The sequence below is a fragment of the Centruroides vittatus genome, unplaced genomic scaffold, assembly GCF_030686945.1.
Source record: "Centruroides vittatus isolate TY-2023 unplaced genomic scaffold, ASM3068694v2 scaffold_386, whole genome shotgun sequence".
Classification (NCBI taxonomy): Eukaryota; Metazoa; Arthropoda; class Arachnida; order Scorpiones; family Buthidae; genus Centruroides; species Centruroides vittatus.
The window spans coordinates 1,618,485-1,645,248 of record NW_027122706.1 but is presented as its reverse complement, the minus strand read 5'-3'; the positions used below and the strand labels follow the sequence as shown (position 1 = coordinate 1,645,248).

The 26,764-nt window shown below is 28.8% G+C and overlaps 2 protein-coding genes across 2 annotated transcripts in view; one reads left to right on the top strand and one right to left on the bottom strand.

The window, feature by feature from the left end:
* LOC136988718 (tudor domain-containing protein 3-like) overlaps window positions 1-26,764 on the bottom strand; it is a 73,234-nt gene that overhangs the window by 2,874 nt on the left and 43,596 nt on the right. The window contains exons 10-12 of the mRNA XM_067286672.1: window positions 25,019-25,086; window positions 21,537-22,055; window positions 2,849-2,971 (exon numbers count right to left, since the gene is read on the bottom strand). Of these exons, the coding sequence (XP_067142773.1) occupies window positions 2,849-2,971; window positions 21,537-22,055; window positions 25,019-25,086 (710 nt within the window). The remainder of the gene's footprint in view (window positions 1-2,848; window positions 2,972-21,536; window positions 22,056-25,018; window positions 25,087-26,764) is intronic.
* On the top strand, window positions 6,245-15,680 carry LOC136988764 (protein toll-like). The gene is made up of 2 exons (XM_067286728.1): window positions 6,245-6,686; window positions 12,599-15,680. Exon 2 carries the CDS (start codon window positions 12,603-12,605, stop codon window positions 15,678-15,680), a length of 3,078 nt encoding a protein of 1,025 aa, XP_067142829.1. The 5' UTR covers window positions 6,245-6,686; window positions 12,599-12,602.

Here is a 26,764-nt window from a genome sequence, read left to right as displayed (position 1 = left end):
CTTTAAACCAAACCTAAATAATTCTACAAGTGTTATTACAGTAAGTAATGAGGAAATTATTGGAGCTTATTAGATTTTAAGTTATCACACATACCTACTTAAACTTGTATTAAAGTGTGGAGTGGTGATACAGAAAACAAATTACTGAGAAGATGCTCACTACCTCATGGTAGTGAGCCTCTTCTCAGTAAGGTCCAATTAATGTGCCTCAACAGGGCCATCCGATCTACCAGAAAACAAGTGTTTTCTAAATTAACACATCTCGTGGAGATTGAGGATTTGTTGTTCCTACGGGACCCTGAACAGTTAGCACGGGAGAACATAGATCTGGTGTCCATACAAGACCGATTGAATGCCAACCTCAGGAGAAAGTACGCCAAGAAACTACAATGGATATTACGCTTCCAAGTGCCCAGGTATCACGAGCACTCGACATTTCCGTTTATCGTGTGGGACGACCTACATCCTCCCGATTTTGTGGTGGACATCCTGAGGTACGGACCGTCCTTCGCACCTCCACCCCTTAAAACCGGATCATGGAGCCTCATTCCTGACTTGGAAAACCTAATTAAAGGCCTGCCCGACAAGCAAAAAGAATATTACAGGTGGATGGCAACACTCAGAATCAAAGGGGCTAAGGAACCCTCTGAAGTTGCGGAGTTGAGAAACAAACTATGGCGCACAACCAGGTGGATGCGAATTAACAACGTAACGATGGTCAGAGTGGATAAGTCTAAGTCATTGGTGCTTATGAAGCCTTCCACTTATGAACGAAATCTAACCGAATACCTTAATCTCACACAGTGCGACAAGGTGGCAGATGATATGGTAGACAAACTGCAATCTAAGGTCAAGAGACTAGCCCGTTCAAAGCTAATTAAACGCCTGGAATTGGGCAACATTGTTGTTGACTCCCCCGACATGCCGAGGCTCTTCGCATTCGCCAAGACACATAAACAAGGTCGGCAATTACGACCGGTGGTGGATAAAGCTAGAGCCCCTACTCGTAAACTCGAAAGGGCCGCACACTCATTGATAGCCCCCCTAATGGAGGGCTACTCGTTCAACATCGCTAACTCTGTGGACCTCATTTCTATCCTTAAGGATCTTCCCTCTCCTCCAATATTCATCACCGTTTTGGATTTTAAATCTTTGTATCCATCACTGGAGCTCCCCCCAGCGTTTTGCGCTCTTAGGGACCTCCTCCTCGGTATTGTTGGAGACCGCACTTTGCACAAACAAGTACTGGAGATGGCCCATATGCTGTGCTATGACTCGTTCTTCATGTTCAATGGAGCTGTTTACGCACAGAAAAGAGGGGTCCCTATGGGGAGCCCGGTAGCTGGAGACTTGTGCGAGATGGTCATCAGACAATTGGAACATAAGGTCCTGCCGCAGTATCTTCCTGACATCATGTTATACAAAAGGTATATTGACGACATCATCATATTATGGAGAAATATACCTGATGTGTCGGCATTCGTGGAAGCGGTTAATGACAACCCTTATGGCTTGACTGTGGAATTAGAACAAGCTAACAGCACTGGGGTCCATTTCTTAGATCTAAACATCAGCATTGAAGGCCCATATATACACACTTCGGTCTACCGTAAACCTGGTACGCCCTCTCTCTACATCCCTGTTGGGTCATGTGACCCATTCCAATACAAGTCCGCCGCTTTCAACACCTTAATTAAGAGGGAGTTTTCGCATTCGTCCACTCCAGCAGCACTGGCCACCGAATTGGAGCATGTCAGACGCGTAGCAACCATCCACGGATACCACAAGCTCGTTAACAGATTGGTTAATCGTCACCGTCGCACAGCACGTATCTCCGACATCCGATCCCGTCTCGCCAATCAACCTGAAGATGAGTCACTGATCCCCGTCACGTATAATCCGTATGTGGCGACGTTATATAAGAAGATTACCCGCAAGCGCCGTATTAAGATCGCATACAGAAGACGTCCCACCATCTTGGACATACTCCGTAACGGGAAGGATCCCCCCGACCCCAACAGGCTTCCGGGCGTTTATTCCATTCCTCTTAAGGATCACAGGTTTGACAGAAACCTTGTTTACATCGGCTCAACCAAGAGATCTTTGGGGATCAGATTACGTGAGCACAATGCTGATATTCTGCATGAGAGAAATTCTACGGCACTCTCAACTTACGCCACCGATCCGGACATCGAAGCGGCCCTCAACCAAGCCAGGCTTATCATTGCATCGCCTCACCCTGAACATCTGAGGTGGTTGGAGGCTATCTCCATTTACAAACACAGCCGCACCGCCACCTGCATTAATTATAAAGAGGAACTCAATTTGTCCACCGCCTGGCAGACCCTCATCGACACGGACCTTTAATCGCCATCTGCTTGCACCGTATGCGCATGTCTGACCAGCTGCATCGTGAAGCATTCGATTTCGGTTTAAAAATAACTCGTTCTTTTATTCGATCTGCGTTCCTCGTTTTTTACCGTCTGAAGAAGAACTACAAAGTTCAAAAACGTTAACGGAAATTTTTTCGTTTTGCGTCTAACACCGGTAAAAGGTTCCAGAAAGTGTTGAAAACAAATTAAAAAGAACTAAAGACAAGGCTTGCATAGACACATCTTTAGTGGTTTTGGGGAAAATTGCAATGGTGAATGTCTAATGCATGTAAAGTACTTTTTGAATTTTCTAAAGACACTCTTGGTATCTTTACAAAGAAAAAGCTGTTTGGTAAGTTAATAATTGAGAGTTAAAACTGGCAGATAACCCACATCCTCTCTCAAACACAAACTATGGGTTATCTGCTTAAAATTAAATATATGACAAAAATTTACTGTAAAATTTTAACACTAACCCAATCGGATTCTAATGGTTTTACATCTTGAATTAACACTTCTTCATAGTTTCCGTAATCCACAAAATGAACGACACAAGTTGCTCCATTAGAAGATACAGCATGGACAATAGCTGGATATAACTGAAAAAATATATATCATAGTGAAATATATAAATTTGAAATAACAACTAAATGAGCATTTTTGAAATGAAAAATTTTATTAACATTAAGAGAAATATTAACACAATAAAAAACTATTACTTTGCTCCACCGAGTTTTGCAGAGTTCACATGTATTGGAAAAAATTCAGAAACGTTTTTTAAATAAATAATAAATACATTTCAAACATTGTAATTGGCTTGCTATTTCTGTTAAAGCCATTTTATGAAAATCAATGTTAATGCATAAAACTTCATTTAAATACAATTAAATTAACACAAAACTATATTGGCCTCACTCATATAAAATGTTTCAGTATAAGCAGACTTCTCTTTCCACTAAAATATTTACTTTTTTGGTAAGAACTTCTAATATATTACCAGAAAAATTCTGTGCACTATGAAGCATCAAAGTTTAAAGCTAGACACCTGAGATACGATATAAGATTGATGCAATAACTTTTGTTTAATTCATATGACAGAGGGTCATAACTAATTTTATGAAAATAGTCCTCTTCTCAGCTGATACACACAATGCTAATGCTATTCAAAACAAATGCAGATTATTTTGAAGCTATTGTTTTTGCTTTCATCTCTTCTGCTGACGAAAAATAAGTTGAACATGAACTTAATCTTTAAAAAGAGAAAGATGTCACAATGAGTAAAATCTAGTGAATAAAGAGAGAAGACAGAATTAGATACAGACTTTGAATTGATTTAAGAAAAATATCTCAATCTTTAATGAAATAAAATTTACAGAAGAATAAAAAAATGGAGCTATCAACTTCTTAAAAATAACTCAAACACTACACTACCTTACATTTAAAGTCTACCACAAACCATTGCACCATGACAAATACCTGCTAATTTGCTAACTCATTTCAACATGGGGCTTACAAAAATACTGCTATTCTTCCAATCATAGGTAAGAACTATACTTGTTATAGCAACAATTCTGCCACATTTTCTGAAATATTATTGAACAATTGTTTTGGATGCAGATTTTTCTTTAAGCAATTCAATTATCTCCATAACAAGGTAAGGAATAACTTCTTGCATCTCCTCATACCACTACAAAGACTCAAGTAAAGAGTAGGGAGAGAACTTTTATTTTCAACTATTCAGGTAAAAAGGCATATCAAAAAGTTTGGCTTAATTATTATATCATTATGTACCCTTCTTTGCAATGACAGAGACCCCTCAGAGTTTAACATCTCTACTAAAACTCAGTGTATATAAAATCTTTTTAAGATCTGACACCAATGCTACCTTTTACATTGGCACTACAGCTCACATATTACAGGAAAGAATTAGCAAACACAAAGGAAATACACAAAACAACAAGATTACAACAGAATTAGCAAAGCTAATAGTAATGGAAGGCTATTCCCCCAGACAGAAATCATATCCAACTTATCACTTCATATCACGAAAAAGCACTAATTTTTATTAAAGAAATCCTTGGAATTCTTATACAACAGCCTTGAAACATTAATGTCGGCAAACTAAGCAACAATTCGAAGCATTTTTTCACTTTCAACTTGACAATTCGTTATTTTATTTAATGTAAGTTTAATGAATACTTTTTACCAAAATATATTTATTTTTTTTAGTAAAACACTTATTTAAAATATGTTCCATTTCAAATCCTTGTTCCATTGCCCGAAAAAGCTTGATTAATCAAGCAAAAATGCTTGCTTAATATAAAAACAAGTTATAAAAATTGTTTATCTCATTAAAGGTTTTTAAATATTTTCAGTAACATCAGTGTTTATTTTACAATTTGTTCATACTCAAATTTCTAACCTTTATTGTAAAATAATTTAAGAGAGAAAATATTTATACATAATTTGCATAAAACAAAAAAATTATAATAGTTGATCAACTACTCTTGAATTTTGTTAGAGAAATCTAAAGCTCAGATAATAAGCCATTCAATAAGAAATGGAAGCAATCATTCAACAATACCTAACACCAAAGAGGAATTAAAATTCGTTAGAGATTCAATTTAAAGTTTAAATTTATTATTTGATGTTTAAGAACCTGCCTGATAGTGACTGGTATTTCAACATAGCACGTCCTTCACATTTTAAATTGTTAAATTAGTATTTAAAACCTGAACAGAATTTATATATTTTGGTGGGAAAAATGAATGGACGCAACAAGAATTATGATTCAAAAATAAAAAAGTTCAACTGACTTGACAGAGACAAAATTATTTTTTCTTTTGTAAAAATTTATGTTAAAATAAAAATAGTTCATTCCAAATATTTTGACTAAATTAAACTTTTATGTCGATTTATCCAGTATAAAAATCCAGGTAAGAATGTCAAAAAAAAAATTATCTATTTTTTTTTGTTTCCAGCACAAATACTTATAAATATTTTTTACCTACAAAAACTCTTGGATTAGATGAAAGATTAGAGACATTACAAAAATATTATTTAATGTCATTATAAATTAAAAGCAAACAATAATAATATAATTTTTATATTTAATATATTTTTTATAATGTTTCCAAATCTCATGCATTGACCTTGAACTGGATTATTGTAAAATATTTAAGACCAAAAAAAAAAACCATATTCCAGCACCTATTTTTCCATCTAATGTTTCCAAATGCGAGAAAAAAAATCCCGGATACGAATAAAACATTAATAAATAATTAATTGAAAAGACATTGTACTATACAGTGTGCGTATAAATGACTATTTTATAACTGGTGAAAGATGTTATCTAAAATTTAATTATGTTTAATATATTATCCTTATTAAAAGAAATTCCCCTCTCTCATCCATCCTTTAAGTGAAACTGGCATTCGTCGGCAGAAGTAAAAAATCCCCTCGTTACTTAAATTTAAATCGGGGAAAATCCCTAACAGAATACGACGGAGAGGAAATAACAAGGGTATTTCCGGTAGCCATTATATTTGGTGAGGTAACTGATTGCGTCATTATTTAAAAAACATCGTTCCATTCAAGCCGAAAGACGTCATTACAAGTTTACAACTAATTAATTCTGAAAAACTACTTAATCACTACAATACTATTTTTCGTATTGGCATTATAGTATATACTTTTTTTTAAAAAAAAAGAAAGAAAATATTTTAAAAAATACTTTTGAATTAAATAGAGCGTATTAAAATCGTTTTGTCGTCGATAGGCACAAATCATCGACTCATTTGAAAGCATTTCATATTCATAAACGATTGTAAAACGATGCGATAATTGACTTGAACGTGTCGAAGATGCGATAATTGACACTAATTATATTTAGCTCTTATTTCACTCACATAAAAGTTTATTCTTTAATAAATAAATAAAAAGTATTCTGTATTTAGGTTAAAGCTTCTTTTAAACTACAGAACGTATGATAGAAAAAATGAGGATAAGAAACCGTCAGTTTGCGTGTCTTTGCACTTTTCCCGTGGACAAAGGTCAGTGGGACAGGTAAATGGCGTTCAGACTTGTTTAATTTTAAACCATGAGAATATCAAAAATATTCTTTCGAATCGTTAATTCGAGAAACAATAAGGTTACTCCATTCTTTATATTATATAATAAAAAGCATTCTTGAATTTCCTAATCGCTATCGACGTCACGGTTCCTTCGTAAGCAGGCGCAGTATAAGAAAAAGCAGAAGACATACAACGTGACAGACCACGACAGATGCTAAGGAAAGAAACAACGGAAGCGTGGGTAAGTCTTTTTTGTAAGTTATTACCTTAAATAAATTGGAGTTTAAATTCAATTCTGCTAATCGCTTTTAAACTTTTTCGACTATCAAATGTTATATTTTTAAATAAATCAGAAAAATCGAATTTTATTTTAGACACAAACTGGTGAAAAGTTTTCTACTAAATTTATTCTAACATTTTAAAAGCTGTTTGATTAAATATCTACAAGACGTGTATACGGTATTAAATAATTCCAATATAATTAGATTATATGAGTCATTAAAAATAACTATAGATAAATAACTTGGCACGGAAGTACCTGTCTTTTTTTCAAGTGAATATTTATCTCATATTTTTGAGTTCGAAATGTAAACCTGAAGTTTCTTTTCTTTCTTTTTTTTTAACGTTTCGAGCCCTGGGTCAAAAATTATTCCAGATGAAAATCTTTTTTAAATTAGGATTCTTTCCTTAAAACGTAACGTACCGGTACAGATAAATTGTTGGATGCAGGACCGTCGAGAGGGAGATTTTTCCTGAGCCCATAGAAAGCTTTAATAGCGGTAGTGGTTCCTACCGCTATTAAATTAACGTCATTTTTACTAACAGAAAATAAAATATTTAAGACTGCTTTTTATTAATAAAGGAATATTCTATCGTATTTATTTAGACGGTCCTGGTTGGATGTTGACAGTCAAAAATTGAAAATGTTCTTCAATTCTTATTGCTTACTATTTCTCGTTTTACTTCTTTTACGTTTGTTTTTAGTTTTTCTTATTTTATTATTTAATTTTGATTTTATTCGTTATTATTCGATTATAACAAAATATATCCATAAAATTTTTCAACTTGTAATTGGAGTTTTACTTTCTTTTTAAAATACAATCAAATATAGTCACTACCTAAAGTTAAAATTTATCAATTACATGCATTATTGACCAATACACTATTATTTGACCTGTAATTAATAATTTTCATTATTAATGGATTATTAAAAAAATTTTCCTATAATTTCAAATCCATAACTTAATCTTAATATCTTGTATTTTATCAATTTATTATGGGCATCTTATCATAAAAAGAATTTAAAACATTTACTTTCAAAAACTTTGCTCTTAAATAACACTGATTACAAATACGTATAAGATATATAGTACATATTATTCATATTATATTAAATTATTATTTCGGCAACCTAATAGTGCTGACTTTTCCCAAACTTATTGCCCCAACTTCTGTATGTCAAAGCTTTTTTTTTTAATTCTTATTAACAAAATGCATTTCAGACTCATCATCTCTCTTCAGTTGTTATATATTAAAATTTGCTGTACAAACCAAATTATTAAATACACATTTGGCTTTCAAATCTTCAAATATGTTATAATGTATATAATTCAATGTTACAGAATATTTAAAATGATAAACTGAAAACAGAAAATAACACTTTAATTTTCTGAATATTTCTTTAATTTAATTTATGAAATATTGTTAGTGAGAAAATTTTATAGTTCTGGTTAAATATTTAAATTTTTATTAATGTCTGGATTAATAAAATTTCTATTATAATGTTATTTTAAAATATTGAAAATATATGTATAAGTTTTGCTACATTGAATTATATATCACTTTTAGTAGAAAAATTAGGAAAAAGCTATTATATGGGGCAAGCCTAATAATATTTAGCTTTTAAATACAATATATAGATGTCATTTTGTATCATGTATATTTTATACCAGTCATTCTCTGTGTACTGAGGCATGCTGGCATTCTTCAAGAAATGGCTAAACATTCAGGGATTATTATTATTATAGTATATTTTAAAAATGAGAAGAAACCCACTTGTACAAGATTTATTATATCCATATGATAAACTAATAGCTAGTACACAATTATCTATAATGTAAAAACTATAATATCTTTTAAATTTGTACATGAAGTGCACAAGAAAAATTTGTTTTACAGTGTGCCTTGACAAAAAAAATTTGAAAACCACTGGTTTATACTGATGTTAAATGATAATTTTATGATGATTTGGTTTTAAAAAATTACAGCTATTCTGTTTCTCTATGTTATTATCCAACTTGTTAAAATTCAATTAATCAGTACAAAAGTTGAGGTAGAGCTTCTTCACTGCATTCATTAGTGACTCTCCATTTGAATTTCTTTATAGATAAATTTAATCATATGATGGTTATTTTAGAAGCAAGGATATGTCACCAATCCTATAATCCTAAACTCGTTATTGATAATTGCCATAGATGATGCATATACTTTTTAAATATGAAAGGAAAAAGAAAATTTAATATCTATTAAAAATTTCAATTCTACAAAAACTTGTTTTTTTCTTTCTTTACTTTTGCTTCAAATATAATTCAAATGTTTAACTTGAAAACTAAGCAAAAGTGAAATATAACAAAGTAAGGCAAATAAATGGAAAAAAAAAACTGAAAAATATGACCAAACTGTTCCGGATAATAGTTCTCTGTTTTTCCCGTGTAAATTTAAATTTTTAATTGGTTGGGAGCAAAATCTAAACTTGTCATTTGCTGGTTAAATCACAATATTACTGCATTTATTTGTTACTGCCAAGCCTTAAAAGTTATAGACATTATTAATATCCAAATATTTTACTATCTTAATACAATTCAACAGAATTCAGCATTAGATAATGCATTACCCTACAGAATACCATAATAGAAACAATTTAATTTTATAAAGGGGTTAATAGTAGAAATTGTTTTATATTTTTCATTTTTGAGTTAAGTTCTTGATATTAATTTATTATTATGTTGTTATTAATTTAGTTTATTAACTTATAACAATAAGTTAACAATATGTCATTTTCATTCAATATAAAATTTTCCATTAGTAATTTTATTAGAAAAAATTCATTTAGTAAACAGAACCAAGTAATGATTCATTGATTATATGACTGATATAGATTTGTATGATATAAGAGCTATTAACTCTGAATTTCTGCTTAGGCAACTTAAAACTCGAATAACCTGTTTCTATAATGCAGCTAATAATCAAAGAATATATGAATATTCTTTAATAAATTGCTCACATTTATTTATTTTTATATATGAAAAAGAGAAAGGAAAACTTCATGTCTATTGCAAATTTCAAAATCAGTTATTTGAAAGTAGATGATAAATGCTAAATACACTTATATTTTATGTTGTACTATCTAAAGTAAATTCTATGAATAACATCAATATGGCCAAATGGGAAAATCATAAATTATAAAACTGACGCATCCTTACATATACTTAATATATTAATTTTCATAGAAAATTAACAAATTCAATTTTCAAAATTTTGAACTATATTAATAGAAGAATTAAATAGGGTTATAAAGCAAAAAAACTGTTTGATTCTATCTGCTTCTGTTTTGGAGAATTTTTGAAAAAGGATTTTTGGATAGAAAAAGCATTACATTTTTAATGCCATCTGCTGGAGATTCTAGTTGAAATTTGTATCAAATTCAAGCAAAATCATTGACGTAATAAGTAGAATGCAAATATTATGTCATAATGTTTCTTAATGAACTATTAAATTAAACTAAATATATTATTATTATGATTTATAAATAAATTATTATTATTATCATTATTATTTTATATAATTTTAAAAGTTATTACATATAATTAAGTATTTCAAATATTTTAACAGAAGTTAAAAAATACACTATGGAGCCATAAAAAAATAAACTTCAGTACACATGTTATTGATGGAATAAGGACTAATGTTTTCAATCACTGTTCTGGATCTTCTTCAGATCCTACAATTTCAAAACAGAATGCATAAAAATCTTTTCTTTTTTTTTAACTCTTAAAAAAGTTCTTTATTCATTCCATTTCAAAAAATCCAGAACAGTGATTAAAGATGTTAGTCCATATTCCATCAATAAAGTGCATACTGGAGTTTAATTTTTTTTATGGTTCTGTAATGTATTTTGTTTTGTTTACGAATACTCCAGTCTACAAAGAGAGTTAACAGATATTATTAATAAAATCCACTTTAACACATTAATTCACCAATCTGAGAGATGACTGTGTTAAGGTGTTTTTAGTTTGCTAGATTATGGGTTATATAATCCTGCTTCAGATATGGATGTGTGCTAGGGTGCTTTAAAACTACTAAAAAGTGGCAACGCACATAAAATTAAACTAACAAAATTAATAAAAAAATATTTATTTATTATTAAATGCACTAATTAAAATGTTTCATAACTTCTTATGAGGGAACATAATTACCTTGTTATATCCCTCATATAACAAGGTAATTATGTTCCAAAAAAATATTGTGTTATGTGAATCTGTGAATCCATGCTATACTACAAAACAAAGGACTAGTGCAAAACATGGGTTAGGTTCTGAAAGTTAACAACATTATACTATTCTCTTTTGTTACCAAGAAACATATGTTTATTAAAGCAATCAATAATTTATTTCCAATTAATAATTAACTAACAATCACATTTCAAAGTACTGTATTACGCATTAATATTAATTTTAATTAAATGAGGGCCTTTTATTACAAAGTATCATCATCGTCTGTGCCTTTTTGTTGATCTTGATCAGAAATATCAGCAATATCATTTTTTTTAAATAGAAAAAGCATTACATTTTTTTTATTTTTATCATAAAAAATGTTTTATGGATGATAAAATAAAAATATGTTACTAATTAAAAATTTGTTCAATTGAGTACCAAGCAATTTTTTTCTAGAATTTGTGTTCGAATACTGAATTGTTTGAATTGGGAACCATTTGAGTACCAAGACACTGCTGTATTTTGTTTGTCATTTTTACAAATGATTACTTATCTACAGTTAAGCAGTTTAATAATGCTTACCTAAAAATGTTTAAATAAACTTTACTAAATACAAAGATTAAGCTAGAAAAACAAAAGACAGTGACAATCTTAAAGACTAAAGTCTACAGTAAAAGCACCAACACAAAATCTGGTTGACAGAAAAAACAGGACAAGGAAAACAAAATTGTACTATCAGTTTTCATTAAAGTAAATCTGATGAAAGGCAGAAAACAAATTGAAGATTTCAATATTCTAAAATCCATGGCCAATTTTGAGACAACACACATGCTTACTTGAATAAAGAAACATTGAATAATAGAGTTTGCACTTAAAAATTGTACAGAGGATTTTCAAATTTTCAAACCATGTTAGAGCAAAACTGTGTTGTAGAAACGCCATGTTACAATAGGGATACCTATATATGTATATATTTTCATTGTTTTAAACATACTCTATCTTAAATATATATGAATATTTAGTAAGGTAAAAGCACTATTAATTGACATATTAAGAAAAAAAAAGATTCTATTTCTGCTAATAACTTAAATAATTATTTTGAAACAAAAACAGTTTCAAGCATAATCACTATACAAACTTTCTGTAATTAACTTAAAATTATTTTTGAAAAAATACATGGTAATTAAAAAAAATTTTATTCTTGAATTAATTTCCTTGCACTATTAGTTGACAGCCTAAAACAAAAATCACAAAGTTGATATATTATTGGTTATCAATAGTTGACATTTAACCATCAATATCAATTAAATAATTGGTATTTAATCCTATCTTCAGTTACAATTATTTATGACACTGAGAGTACATTTATTTGTGAATAAGTAATAATTCCAATATTGGATTCGTTTTGTTTAAAAAGTTTTTTTTGTCATTGCAGTAATTCATTGCCTTAACTTTGAGATTCTCTTTTATATCTTTTAAATAATATATACATATTTATAGGGATTTTTTTTTGAGAAAATTTCCTGGGAATGTCAATCATTAGTGCCTTTATCTTAGTATTTCTTGGTTCAAGACATGTTATTTTATTATTTCTCATTACTAAATTGTATATATTGAATTTATGTAAAAAATAAAATAATAAAATTTGTTTCATTTTCAGATAAATGCAGCTATATGAACCAACACCTTCAATGTTCAAAATAATAATACTATCATTATCAATTTCAATTATTCAAAGTCATTTATGTAGAGTGAGACTTCCAATAAACTATGCATGTTTTTGTAACAATCATTTTAATGGAGAAAGTAATGCTGCTTGGGTAATGAAATGTATAGATAAAAGATCTCATGAAGATATTTTTACTATTGTACATTCTCTCAATCTTAAAGTTTCTATCTATTGTTATCAACAAATCACTTATGAATATATATTTGAAGAATATGAATTTCCTGAAATACATCATTTCAAATTCATAAACTGTCCAAAACCATCAAAATCTTTCTCAGAAGTTTTAAAAAAACACGATGTGAAAGTGCTCGAATTTATAGATCAGAAAAACTTAAAGGAACTGGAAGATTACATGTTTACCAATATGTCGTCTTTAGAACATCTTATCTTAAACAACAATAGAATTCAATCATTATCTACTAATTTATTCAATAATTTTCCAAACTTGAAATCATTACAGCTAAATCACAACAGTATTAACAGTTTACCAGATGATGTTTTTTTTCCTCTCAAAAAATTAACTGATTTAAAATTAACTGGAAATAAATTATCTACATTACCAAAAAATATATTTTATCATTTATCTAATTTAGAAATTCTTTTTCTAAATATCAATAAATTAACTATGTTGCATGATGATATATTTTTAAATTTGAACAAATTAAAAATATTAAATTTATCACAAAATAAATTAAAACAATTACCAGATAACATATTTAACAATCTAACAAGTGTAAATTGTATCCGATTAGAAGGTAACGATTTACAGTTGTTATCTAAAAAATTATTTATTAAAAATAAAAATTTAGAAAAACTAGATATGAGCTATAATCCTAAAATAGAACTTCCAAAAAATTTATTTTTTGATTTGTATAAACTGAAAGATTTAAGGTTGCATAACTGTAATCTTTTTAATATTTCAAGAGACACATTTTCACATATGTCACAATTACAGACTTTACATTTATGGAACAATCGTCTCAAAATTTTACCAAAAGAGTTATTTTCAAAAAATTTGGATCTGAAACATCTAAATTTGGATTTTAATGATTTAGAAAAACTTCCTAATGAAATATTTGAAAATCAGTTTAAACTATCTACTTTGAAACTTAGTAAAAATAACATAAAAGAATTGTCTGAAGAAATATTTCAAAATCTAGTTGAATTAGAGAAACTAAATCTCGACTCAAATTTAATATTTAAAATACATAAAAACTCCTTCAAAAACTTGCAAAAATTATCATTTTTAGATTTAAGTCATAATAATATTTCATTCTTACCAAATGAAATATCATTTAGTTCTAACAGAAACTTAAAAACTATTAATTTTTCATTTAATAATTTAACTTTCATTCCTTATACTTTCTGGTCTAGATATAATGTAAAAACACTTAATATTACAAATAATCAGTTAAATTCTTTTTCAATACCAGTAATTAATTCAAATACTGTAGTTTTTCTTCAAAATAACAAGATTAAGAATATATCTATCAAAAAAATTAAAATATACCATTCTAAAAATTCTTCACTTTTAAATTTTGAAAATTTATCACACTTTTATTTTCAAGGAAATCCTCTACATTGTGATTGTAATCTCCAAGACTTCATTAATTATATTAGAGATGATACATTTATACATTCAGTTAGTTTTCCCGATATAGAATATCTTAAATGTTACTCTCCGATGCAATTAAATAATAAAAATATTCTTTCTATTTCAGATGATAGTTTTACTTGTCAAATAAAAAATGATTGTCCTGCATATTGTTCCTGTTATATGAAATATGATTCTTCTGTTGTAGTAAACTGCAGTAACTCTCATCTTATAGCTTTACCTTCTCCATTACCTTTTAATTCAAGTATAGTTTATTTAGATAACAATAACATAGTTCATTTAGATTTAAATAATTCACAATGGGAAAATGTGTCTGAAATTTATATTAGTAATAATAAACTTAAAACAATAGCAAATGTTAAAATGGCTAAAAATTTGAAATTATTAAATTTACAGAATAATTCATTAACAACATTTGATAATATAACTGAAAGTAATTATAGCTTATATCTAGGAAATAATCCTTGGATTTGTGATTGTTCTACTTTATTATTTAAAAACTGGCTGAATGATAATTATCAGAAAATACATGATATAAATAATATTACTTGTAATTTCCTTGAACTTGGAAATATATCCATAACTAAAATTTCACCCAACAGATTTTGTAATATATACCAAATGCAGAAAATTATTATTGTATTATGTTTATGTTTCTTACTAATTTTTCTCTTAATCATGATATCTACTTTTTATTACCAATATAGACAAATTATAATTGCATATATGTATATACATTTTAACACAATTTTTCATTGTTTGTATAATGAAAATGAACTTGAAGAAGACAAATTATATGATGCTTTTATTTCATATAGTTCAGCTGATCAAGATATTGTTGCATGTATGATTGAAGAATTAGAAAATACTAGTCCCTATTATAAATTATGTATTCAAGATCGTGACTGGCTAGCAGGAAATTTTATTAATTGCAATATAATCAGTTCAGTAAAAAATAGTAAAAAAACTATACTCATTCTTTCAGAAGACTCTCTTAAAAGTTTATGGTGTCAAACAGAGTTTCGTGTGGCATATCACCAAACGTTAGAAGATAAAATTGATAGACTCATTATAGTTATTAGAGGACAGTGTCCTATGAATAAGTGCCTTGATAAAGATCTCAAGTTTTTCCTTTCTACAAAAACATATTTGAAATGGGGAGAAAAGTGGTTTTGGGAAAAATTACGGTATGCAATGCCACATCGTAAAAGAAAGAGACATGTTATAAAAAATTCCTCAAGATCAATTATACATGATGATAATTTAATTATTAAATTTAATAAATCTTTTAAATCATTCTGTGATAAATCTGAAGAAGAAGAAATTCTTACAGAATCGGAAAATGTTGATTCATCAGTATTAAATGCAGAAATAACAGATATCAAAATAAATTTATGATATTTATGTTTATTAATAAAATAAATTGTAAATAAAAATCTCATCAAATTTTTAAATATGTATTATATTTTTTTGTTGGGTGTACTGTACAGTACATGTGTGATGTATGTATATATTGTAAATATTTCTTTTCTTGTATGTATATTTTTGTAAAAAAAAAACAACAGTTTATTTTAATTTCATATGTACAGATACATAAAAATTTGTAAATAAATATGTAAATTATTTTTTTATGTTTAAATTGCAATATAAAAAATTTTAATGACAACATAAACAATCATGTATAATATATAACTCTAAACATAAAAATTAATTAAGTTTAGATTAATATTATTATCCCAAAATAAATTCTCTTATTTTTGTTTTTATTAAATTTGTCATTTAAGGCTATTAAAAATTTGTATCTCCAAAATAACGAAATTAAATTGATTATAAACAAAAAGTAATGAATTTAATATTTATAATTATTATATTAATTTACATTGTTATTTTTTTATATGATTCTGGTGCAGCTAAAAATATTTTGATACAATCAACTATTGCAATTTACCTTACTATGACATTTAATATTTTCTATTTAAAACATATCAAATGAAAATATGTAAATTCTTGTTACTCTTAATAAGATATAATTTTTTAAACTAATACTTATTGTAATAAGAAATTAATCATCATTCCATTTTAAAAATTTAAGATTTATTCTAAAATTTAACCTTTAAACAAGAACATAATTGATTATGGACTTTTTTTATTTGAAAAATTTAATTATAATAGTTGTAGATTTTGCCATTTAAATATCAAATGTACTGTACATAATATATTAATGTTCATTTCATGTCATAGAAGTTAGCACTAAAGCAATCTAAGGTATGCAATTAATACTAAAGCAATAAATGTTTAAAAAAGAAAATGAATATCTAAATTTCTTTGAAATAAAGCTAAGTAAATATAAAACTACAATGTATGAAAGCACTTAAAGTTCTAAATAATATAATTCACCTATATACACCGGGGTGAAACCATTTTAAATTTCGACAGCGATTCGAAGCAATGGAGGCTAAATGATTAAAGAGACCCTTACAGGGAAGCTGCATCGATAAAAGATGCAATCGGATTGTGTTTAGATAATTTACATCACGAAGATAAGCATGCGATCATATTACGTAAAGTTTCGAATGTTGGATAGCACGCAGTTTCGTTAGGTTCAGAATTTTGACAATTCGAATTTTTATCCGGAAAGAGGATATTCTTCGATGTAACGGTCAAAGAAAAAAAAATTTTGCTTGAAGAAGGACCTAGTGAGGGGCCGAAAACGTTCGCGTACGAACTTTGACAGCACCGGTTACAAGGTTTACAGGAGATTTAAAATGGTTCTAAATAATGTTTTAATTAAATAAATTTTAGTTTAATATTAACACTAATTTTCATAAACTTTTCACAAATTTGTAAAAACAAAAAAACTTAATATTTTTAGTTAATAATTAATATTTAATTATGTAATTAATATATTTTTAATTATTAACTAAAAATATTAAAATATTAACTTAATTTCCAATCATCACAATTTTAAAGGTTATGATAATTGGAAATTAAGTTTTTGTTTACTTTCCTGCTTATTAGAGTCTAAAAAAATATATGTAACTTATTCTTACTCATATGAATAAATGCTTTCAGATTTATATGTCCATCTCCAGAATACAATTCATCATATTCTATTCAGACATACTAATTTTGAACACTTCAAAATCCAACTAACAATGTGCAAATGCTCCTTTCCTATGTCAAACCATTACACTTTTTTTTTCTTATACAGGTACTCCTCACTTCATGACCGAGTTCCGTTCCGACGACTACGTCGTTAAGCAAATTGGTCGATAAGCAAGGAGCTTGCGCCGGGAATGTAGGATTGATGTAAAATTATGCAAATTATGCAACAAACTTCAAATTTATTCATAAAAAGCCTATTATAGTACTATAAGACTATTATAGTAAGCTTAGTGAGCATGTCACCATCCGCCACTGACCAACACTCAAGCCGAGAAAGGGAATTCCCCGAATTGCAGGTCGATACTCGATTAGTCATAAGTGCAAGTGGTCGTTAAGCAGATAGGTCGTAAAGTGAGGAGTACCTGTATTTTATGAAAACTATTCTTCTAGACTTTCCCCTTGTTACTTCTTCACTAGCTATCTCCAAAGCACTGATAAATTATCAATATCCCCCATGTTAATAACTTCATTCTTCAAACTTTCCTCTTATATTTTTACTTTTTCTGTCATCTCATCTTGAACCAACATTAACATTTTCACTCCCTCAATGTCTACGTTAACATCTTTATCACAAGCCATCATGCTAAGCATTGTATTCCCCTTATTTTTCCTTATATCCTCAATATGTTCTTTCATCTGCATTTCTAAATTTCGTCTCTAGCACCTATGTAAAACTTTTTACTACCATACTTTTCAATTGGAATCTTGTATACCTCTTTTCTGTTGTAATGCTTACGTCTCTTTTTTCATTTGTAACATCAAAAACCATTCCATTTCTTTAAAAACTCTCTCTTTAGCATAAAGTGACCAGATATGTTAGGTTGAAATGCAGGATGCATCTGTGTTGTGGGAGCTAAAAATGGGGTAGACCTCCGACATACATATAACTAATAATAATAACTAATTCATTAATAAATAATTTAGTAGAAAAATATATAAATGCATAAATAAACTTAAAAATAACTTTATAGAAAAAAAATTGTTTTTTTTTTGTTTTTTTTTCACAACTTGATGGTGCTGTTTGTATATCTGTCATGGCATACCTATAATGGCCACTAGGGGCACCCCTAGATATTATTTAAATTAATAATAAATTCAGTATATTATTATTGCAATAGGAATTTATTATTGAATTATTGATATGAATTTATTATTTATACCATGGAATGACACCGCTGCTGCTAGAATGCCCACTAGGGGGCGTCCCGGGCTACTAGTAGTAAAAAAAAATGACAACTTTGTGCTCTTGACAACTTGTGAACATGTTGAAAATGTTACATGTCCAAATGCGGGACACTTTCCAGGACAATGTTCAATGCGGGACTAACAACCCAAATCCGGGACATCTGGTCACCTTACTTTAGCAGCTTCCCTCCCTAACACAAACTTTTATTTTTCCATTTAACATAGTAAATGGGCACCCATTCAGTTATTTTTTCTTTCCCTTTCATTTTTGCTTTTTCCCAATAAGCAGAAAAGTAGAGCTTGTTGGTTTATTATGTTATTATACATGAAAAATTCATATGCAAACTGCAAAATTAGATATTTGATTATAAAAAAGTTATTTTACTTGCAATAATTAAATTATTCATAGTAATTTAATATAGAAATTAATTTATCAAGGAATAATAATATGGATATTTTAAATAATTTTTTAAAATATATAATTATATCAAAATTAGTTTAAAATACTGTATATTAAAGCATAATTAGATGTATTTAAAAAATTATTTTTAAATAATTAAAACTTGTATTAATTAACATAGATGTTCAAAAATTGTAGCAAAAAACAGCCCAATGAATTATGGCAATTGTTTGGCTTACAAGGAGACCCTACGGCTTTGGGGAAATGGATTTTGATGATTTTTGGTGTGGAGGTAGTACACCGTGTGAATGAACTACCTGTAAAATACTAAAGTGCAATACTCAAATGTAATCGAGAAAAATGAACTTAAAGTTTTCTTTAGCACTTTATATATAAGTTACGCGTACCTCTGCTTGAGCGTGCTGTGGTGTGAGTGGTAACGCTCCTGACTCATACACTTGCGTACTCGGGTTCAATTCTCTTGTTCTGTATACTTTTTTTTTAATTCATAAATACTTAAATAATATAATGTTATTTACTCATTCATTTATTTTTTATTTATTTTAATTTAATTTCTACTGTTCCAAGTCTAATATTTTTACTTTGAAAACCCACCTTTTTCAAGTTGAGAGAGAACTACTTATGCTGGGTTTGAACATGGGTGTAGAGTCTTTTTCACTCACTCTTTAAATTAAAATAAATAAATAATATAAAAAAAATGAATGAGTAAATAAATAAGTACATTATAAGTATTTATGAATTGAAAAAAAGTATACAGAACAAGAGAATTTAACCCGAGTATGCAAGCGTACGAGTCAGGAGCGTTACCACTCATGCCACAGCACGCTCAAGCGGAGGTACGCGTAACTTATATATAAAGTGCTAAATAAAACTTTAAGTTCATTTTTCTCGATTACATTTGAGTATTGCACTTTAGTATTTTACAGGTAGTTCATTCACACGGTGTACTACCTCCACACCGAAGATCATCAAAATCCGTTTCCCCAAAGCCGTAGGGTCTCCTTGTTAGTATATTAAAAAAGACAACACCTTGTGTTATTCATTTTATTCAAATTTTAAAAACAGTGGAACCTCTATATTCATCATTAATCTGTTCCCAAGGATCTAATGAATATGGAAAATTACAAATATAGAAGCAATTTTCCTCATAATAAATAACTGATATTCAATTAATCTCTTCCCATCCTAAAAAAAGATACAACTATAAAACTTTATTGTTTGTAAAACTTTATTGTACTAAATAAATACAGTAAAGTGGTAGAAGAGGGAGAACAGTAAGAGTTATTATTGTTTAGAAGACATACCATCAATTAAAACATTAGGTAATTTCAATTATGATCTTGGCATATTAAATTCTTTGGCTAAGTTGGAGATACTAGAGAGGTTGTGGCCGAACTTTTCATCTCTAAAACATGAATGACAAATGTTGAGCACCACCATCTTGTAAGCCTAGAAGTTTGATAATGGCATTTGGGACATCAAGCATTATTCCAATAACATTCCAAATGCCATTGTCAAACTTTTAGGCATACAAGATGGCAACACTCAACATTCAACATTCACATTTTAGAGATTGAAAACTTCGGCCGCAACCTCTCTACTTTATCCATTTTCAGACTTAGAACAATAGAGATAAAAAAACTATTGCTAACAGCTTTCCTTTTTTGCTGTTTTTCTTCAGTGCACTTTGTTGAAGCCATTGGAATTTGAGGAGTTTTTGAAAATAATCAATGTGAGAAACCAAGAACACACATGATGACTGCACAAAGTAGACTGATTAACTACAGCTAGCTGACATAGTGTTTCCAACTGAAAATTCAAATTTATAGCTAAACGTTTTAATAAAAATATTCAAATCATATTGTTTCCATTAAAATTGTTTGATTTTTTTATATCTAGATAGCATTATAAAAATAGCTAGACCATTATAATTTAGGTAATTTGCATAGCTAGATTGTTCATAAATCCACTAAATCTAGCAAAAAATTTGCTAAATTGGCAACACTAAGCTAACACGGCTAGCGGATGGGTGTAGGTGTGCGATTGTAGTGCCACTGCTGGTGTTGGGAATGATAATGAATACAGAAAATACTGACAAATATGGGGGGAATTCATCAAAATATGACAAATATCAAATATTACGAATATAGAGGTTTTACTCTATAGTTTGTTCTAAGGAAACTTGGCATCTTTTATATTTGAAAAATTTGAAAAGTCAAATATAAAGTAACTAGAAATTAAGTATTTAAAATTTATATGCAAATGAAAGTTCTATCAAATTTCTATATTTAGTAAATTATTCTGATGAATTGTGAAATCCAAACATAAATGTAATGTCATCAGTAAAGTCAATTCTTATCTTAAAATTTCAAATAAACTTAACCTCATTTAGTGACAGATTGATACTAATAGAGTGACTGTCTGTAACTATTAATTTAACCTTTTCATTATATAATAATACAATAGTAAAATTTACAACTTACCTTATTATCTTCCCAATATTTGGCGAGAACTCTATTTCCTTCCTTTGGTATAAACTGTTGTTCATTATTCTTATAAGGCACCATTGTGGAAGAATAAAACATATGATCATTACAGCTATCTGTCCAATTTGATTTCTTTTCCACAAACCTTTCATTTTCATCACAAAATCTACTTCTACTAGATTTAGTATGTAACATTCTTCCATCTGAGTAATAAGGTTTTGATTCAGATCCTAAATTTTTCTCACAATTCCTATTTTTCATTTTATCTATATCTCTAAAATTTCTAGTATTAGTTCTAGTATGATTATCATTTAGTTTTCCAGAACCTTTATCGTGCAATCTATCATTGTTTGATTGAGACAAATGAAAATTTTCTGATTCTCTAGGTATATAATTATTTTTCTTTGAATTTGTCCTTTGATCTTGATAAGAATTTTGTCCAGTCTTCTTAAATTTTTCATATTTTTCTTTTCCAAACTGTGACTGTAAGGTATTTCTAACATCATTATTTGACTCCTGAAATGTTACAAATGAAATATTTTGAAATTTAAATATAAACTTTCTAACATATTTTCATTTTTTATTCAAATATTAGACTTCTTAATTAATATAATGTATAGAATAAATAAGTTAAGAACAGTTAAATATAGCAAGTATTTTTTACTTAATAACAATTTGTATAATAATATAACTTAAAATTAAAGTAAAATTTGTTTATTTTTGGTTGCATGTTCCCCTATCCCTATTTAATCTATGTAAAAATGACCTCGTTTAACACTGTTTCGTTTAGGGCTTTGTTATCTAGGAACACATCCCCTGCGTTAAGCAGGGTCTTACTGTATACTACTAAAAAATTTCCAAATCTACATACTTATGTATCAAATTACCATAAAACAAGAGTCTACTGCATTATAATTAAAAGCTTTTATTATAAATACATTATTTGAATAAAATTTAATAAAATCAAGAAATATTATTTATTTCACATAATATTTTGAAATCAAGGAACTTCAAGCACTTTTAGATTATAAATTTGAACATCTAATTCATATAAATTATCTCAGCTTTGAAAATAAATCTTAAATGTCATTGTAAGTTCTATAAATGGGCAAAGCCTAAAGCACTGACCTAAAAAATCCATTGCATACCCCACAAGAAACTACTTCAGAAGTTTTATCTCGTTAAAGAAAGACAACAGACTTTTGAAGGAAAGATTGCAAACATTACCAGACCTTAAAAAGAGGAATCTAGATGAACAAGCCTGTCTAGAGAGGAAGCTGCATACTCATAGAGAAAGTCAGAGAAGTCTTTTCAGCAGAATTGCAAAAGGTTGAGAAGAAAAGTTTGCAATCAGCAAAAATGTTTACAAAAGTGACCAAAATCTGTCACAATGCCAATCAGAAGACAAACATAATTCTTTCCAAAAGCAAGTAAATCTATAGTTCATACAAAAAACAAGCTAGGCAAAAATATCTTACTCTAATGTACTTTAAACAAGAAGTTTCCTCTGTTGTTTCAAATGATTGGGCTGCAATTTGAAAAAATTGTAAACAAATTTCAACTGTCGTCCATCCATCTGTCCATCTTTCCTTAATCTTGAGAATGGAGTTAGATAGATGAAAGGCAAGACCAGGTATGGAAAGCTTAAAGACAGGAGGTCCCAATTAACTACATATGAACTTCTGATGCAAACTGAAAGTTATGTTATTTCAATTCAAAAATTTCCTCTAAAAGAAGTTAGATAGATGACTGGCATGACTCAATTGCTAAAAGAAAAGTATGGCATACAGGGACAAGACACTACTGATTTGAAGGTGAAAGCATATATTTTAAATTAAATAAATTAAAAAATATGAGTAAAAATTGCAGCCTGGCATTGTGACAATGTCACAGTAAATATTTGATTGTTGGAAATAGTCTAACAATTTTAAAAAAGTTTGAAAAGAAACATCAAAATTGGTTCAGGATCAGTAAAAGAGTTAGTAGTACCTTACTTGACCAGTATATCAGCCCTTAAATTGCTAGCAATTTCCTAATATCCTGGTACCTACAAGAGAAAAACTATTGTGGGTAGCCAGTTCAGAAATTGCAAACAGTATTCTCAAACAAGTGCTGAAGTGAACTGATAAGAGCAAGTGTCTTCATGACTGTGTCTTAAACAGCCTGACCATCATAAACAATGCAGATAGTCTTATTGAGAGGATATTTAATCAAAATAGTGTAAACAAACTAAATTAAAATTTTGTTGACATTAGTTCTCTTTCAAAAGTCAATATTGTATCATCAATATCAAAAGTTTTTTACAATACAATAAAGGAAAATAAAAAGTATATATATTTAAAATAATAAAATATAAATGTTTGAGTAAAAGTTTCTTCTAATAGTGAGACTAGTGACCTTTATTACTTCTTTCTTAATTATCTACAATAAACAACAACCAAGATTAAAACAATTCACTTTATTCACCTATTTGACAATGCATTTTGGATTGGTATTATCCACTCCTTCAGGTTCACAGCTCCAATCCAAAATGCATTGTTAAATAGATGAATACGGTGAATTGTTTTAATCTTGGTCACTCTTTTTTGCAGATAATTAAAAAAGACGTGATAAAGATCATTAGTCTCACTATTCGAAAAAACTTTTACTTATTGTTATATCTGTTCCATTTTAATAATTTTATTAAACAGTTTACAAATAAATATTTATGTTATGCAATGTGATATCAAATGTAATGCAAATGCAATAAAAATAAACAGACTTTTTGTAAAAACTAAAAAATATTTATTTTTATTCTAAATAAGAAATTTTCATAAAATTTTACAATTCAGTTATTACATAATATAATAAAATAATTCAGTTTTCTTTATAACAAAACTTTTATATTTAGCAAAAAAAAAAAAATTTTTTTAATTGTTTATTCTTCACAATTCTTCAATTTATTATTGATTTTTCTAACAACAAAATCAAAGTTTAAAAAGACTAATACTGTAGAGCATTGATTATCTGAATACCGATAACCGAAACATTGGTTAACCGAAAGCGTTCCAGTCGGACTGAGTTGGGACGAGTGTCATGCTGAATCGAGTGTTTTTGATACTAGATTAACTTCCAAAATATAATTTTTTTGTTTTTATATTTTTCAATATATTTATTTTGTTTGTGCAAAATAAAGAAATAATTTTTAACAATACAATAGACACTATTATTTTAAAAATTTTTTGTTAGGCTTAACATTGACGAAAATTCAATGCGAAGTGACACGCAACAGAGAAAAGTTTCAACATCGGATAGGTTAACATTTTTTTGTACATGATCGGTTATCCAAAAAATCAGCTATCTGAACAACCCCAGTCCTGAATTGTTTCAAATAATCAATGCTCTACTGTATAGTTTCTAACTAATATTTATAAAATATATTTAACAGGTGTAGTAATTCAATAAATGAGGAACTAAAATGTAAAGTATGTAAAACCTACCTTTGCACAAGCTGATTGGGTTGATGAAATTGTGGTAATAATACTATTATCACTTGAAGCATTAGGTTCTAAAATAAAAAGTAATTTATCTTTAATAAACATAATATAAAAAATTCATAAAATTTATTATTATATAAAATATTTCTAAAATATTGAAAATTATAATAAAGCAGAAAAACATTCAACCCTTTTTCAAGTATTACATAGTTACCAAGAATTCTAAATCAAGGATAGTTATTTAAGATTTATAACTATATTAAATTTAGAATTCTTGGTTCCTGATAATGAGTACATAGTATTCAAAACTTCTTGAACCCTTCAATATTACATTTAATTCACAAATATTTCAACAACTTTCTTACAATTAGAGAAATTGAAAATTAGTAAAGAAATCAAAAATGCAAATGATTACTAGTAATTAGAACTCTGATTACCTTAGATCTGTGTTATCTCAGATGAACCAGTAAGTAAATACTTTTCCTTATAATTCATAAAAGCTTTGTTTTGAATGCATTAAGTAAATAAATACTGTAGTAATTTTAAGCTTGACTGTATCAAACAAGTGTGAGATCAAGCACTTGATTTTGCATGGATTTAAAGAAAACCTTAAGCCTATTTTTCCATTGCAATCGTTAAGAAAACATCGCACAGAAAACAGATTGAATGACAACCTTTTCTATCAATAACTGGGAGAAAATTATAACATCTGAGTGCTAAACGATAATAACCTGTTGTTAAAAGAGGAAAAAGTTGACTGTCGACTTGTAACTAGAAGGAAGTATAAAAGTTTCGGACCAAATATGGTCGTTACAGCTGCATATAAGTGACGTTATAGCATCATCAATAGACCCCCCTGATCTCACACCTGCAGATTTGTCACCAAACATCCAATCACCTGATGGGTTTTCCAGGCTAAATTGGATAAAAGAGAAGCGAGAACTCAAGTTGTGATAAACTGCATCAGACACCATACATCTCCAGTGGACATCTTCAAAACACCATAGCCATATCCTAAGATGCCATATGGAACAAATTCCTTCCAAGGCTCCCTCCTTGCCATTATCACAGAAGATGACAGCTCGACTTGCCTTATAAGAAAGGAAGACACCAATCACAGCTTAATCTCCACAAAGACAGAGAACAGCATCTCTTTCAGAGGTATTTCTGTAAATTCTCTCTCTCAACATGGATAGAAAATGAACGGAATGCGTAGTCATGTTGCTTTAGGTGTATATTCCGTATTTCTGTGTACTCTTAGATTTAGACGTTTATATTAAACATATATTTTTATTTGTTAACCTGGCTACCTGTCTCTATCAAACCTTGGACACCTATCAACTCACTCACCAACCTCCCCACTCAATAATTTAAGACCCTCCTATTTCAAGCCATCGAGTAACCCGAGGCCAACAAAGGGTTAGGAACCCCCACCCATGGCTAATCTCATACAAGTGGCTGACAAATGATTTTTTTTCATGCCAATGGAGGGGTGTAATCAAGTCCAAATGAGAAAACCAAGTGATGAGGGACAGAACCCAACTTATTCTGGATATATCACCCATGAAAAATGACACTGAGATGACTGTGGAACACTATGGCATAGAAAAGAGGAAATGCTATAAAACAAAAACTCAAATACTTTTTAAAGAAAACTTAAAACATTAACATGTATTACAAAATTATTTGTTTCTGTTACCTTTTATCGTTTAACTTCAATGAGACACAAACCATTCATATTAAAATGCA

What these genes read in the sequence shown, in the direction of transcription:
- LOC136988764 (XM_067286728.1), top strand. Translation starts at nt 12,603, where the DNA reads ATGCAGCTATATGAACCAACACCTTCAATGTTCAAAATAATAATACTA.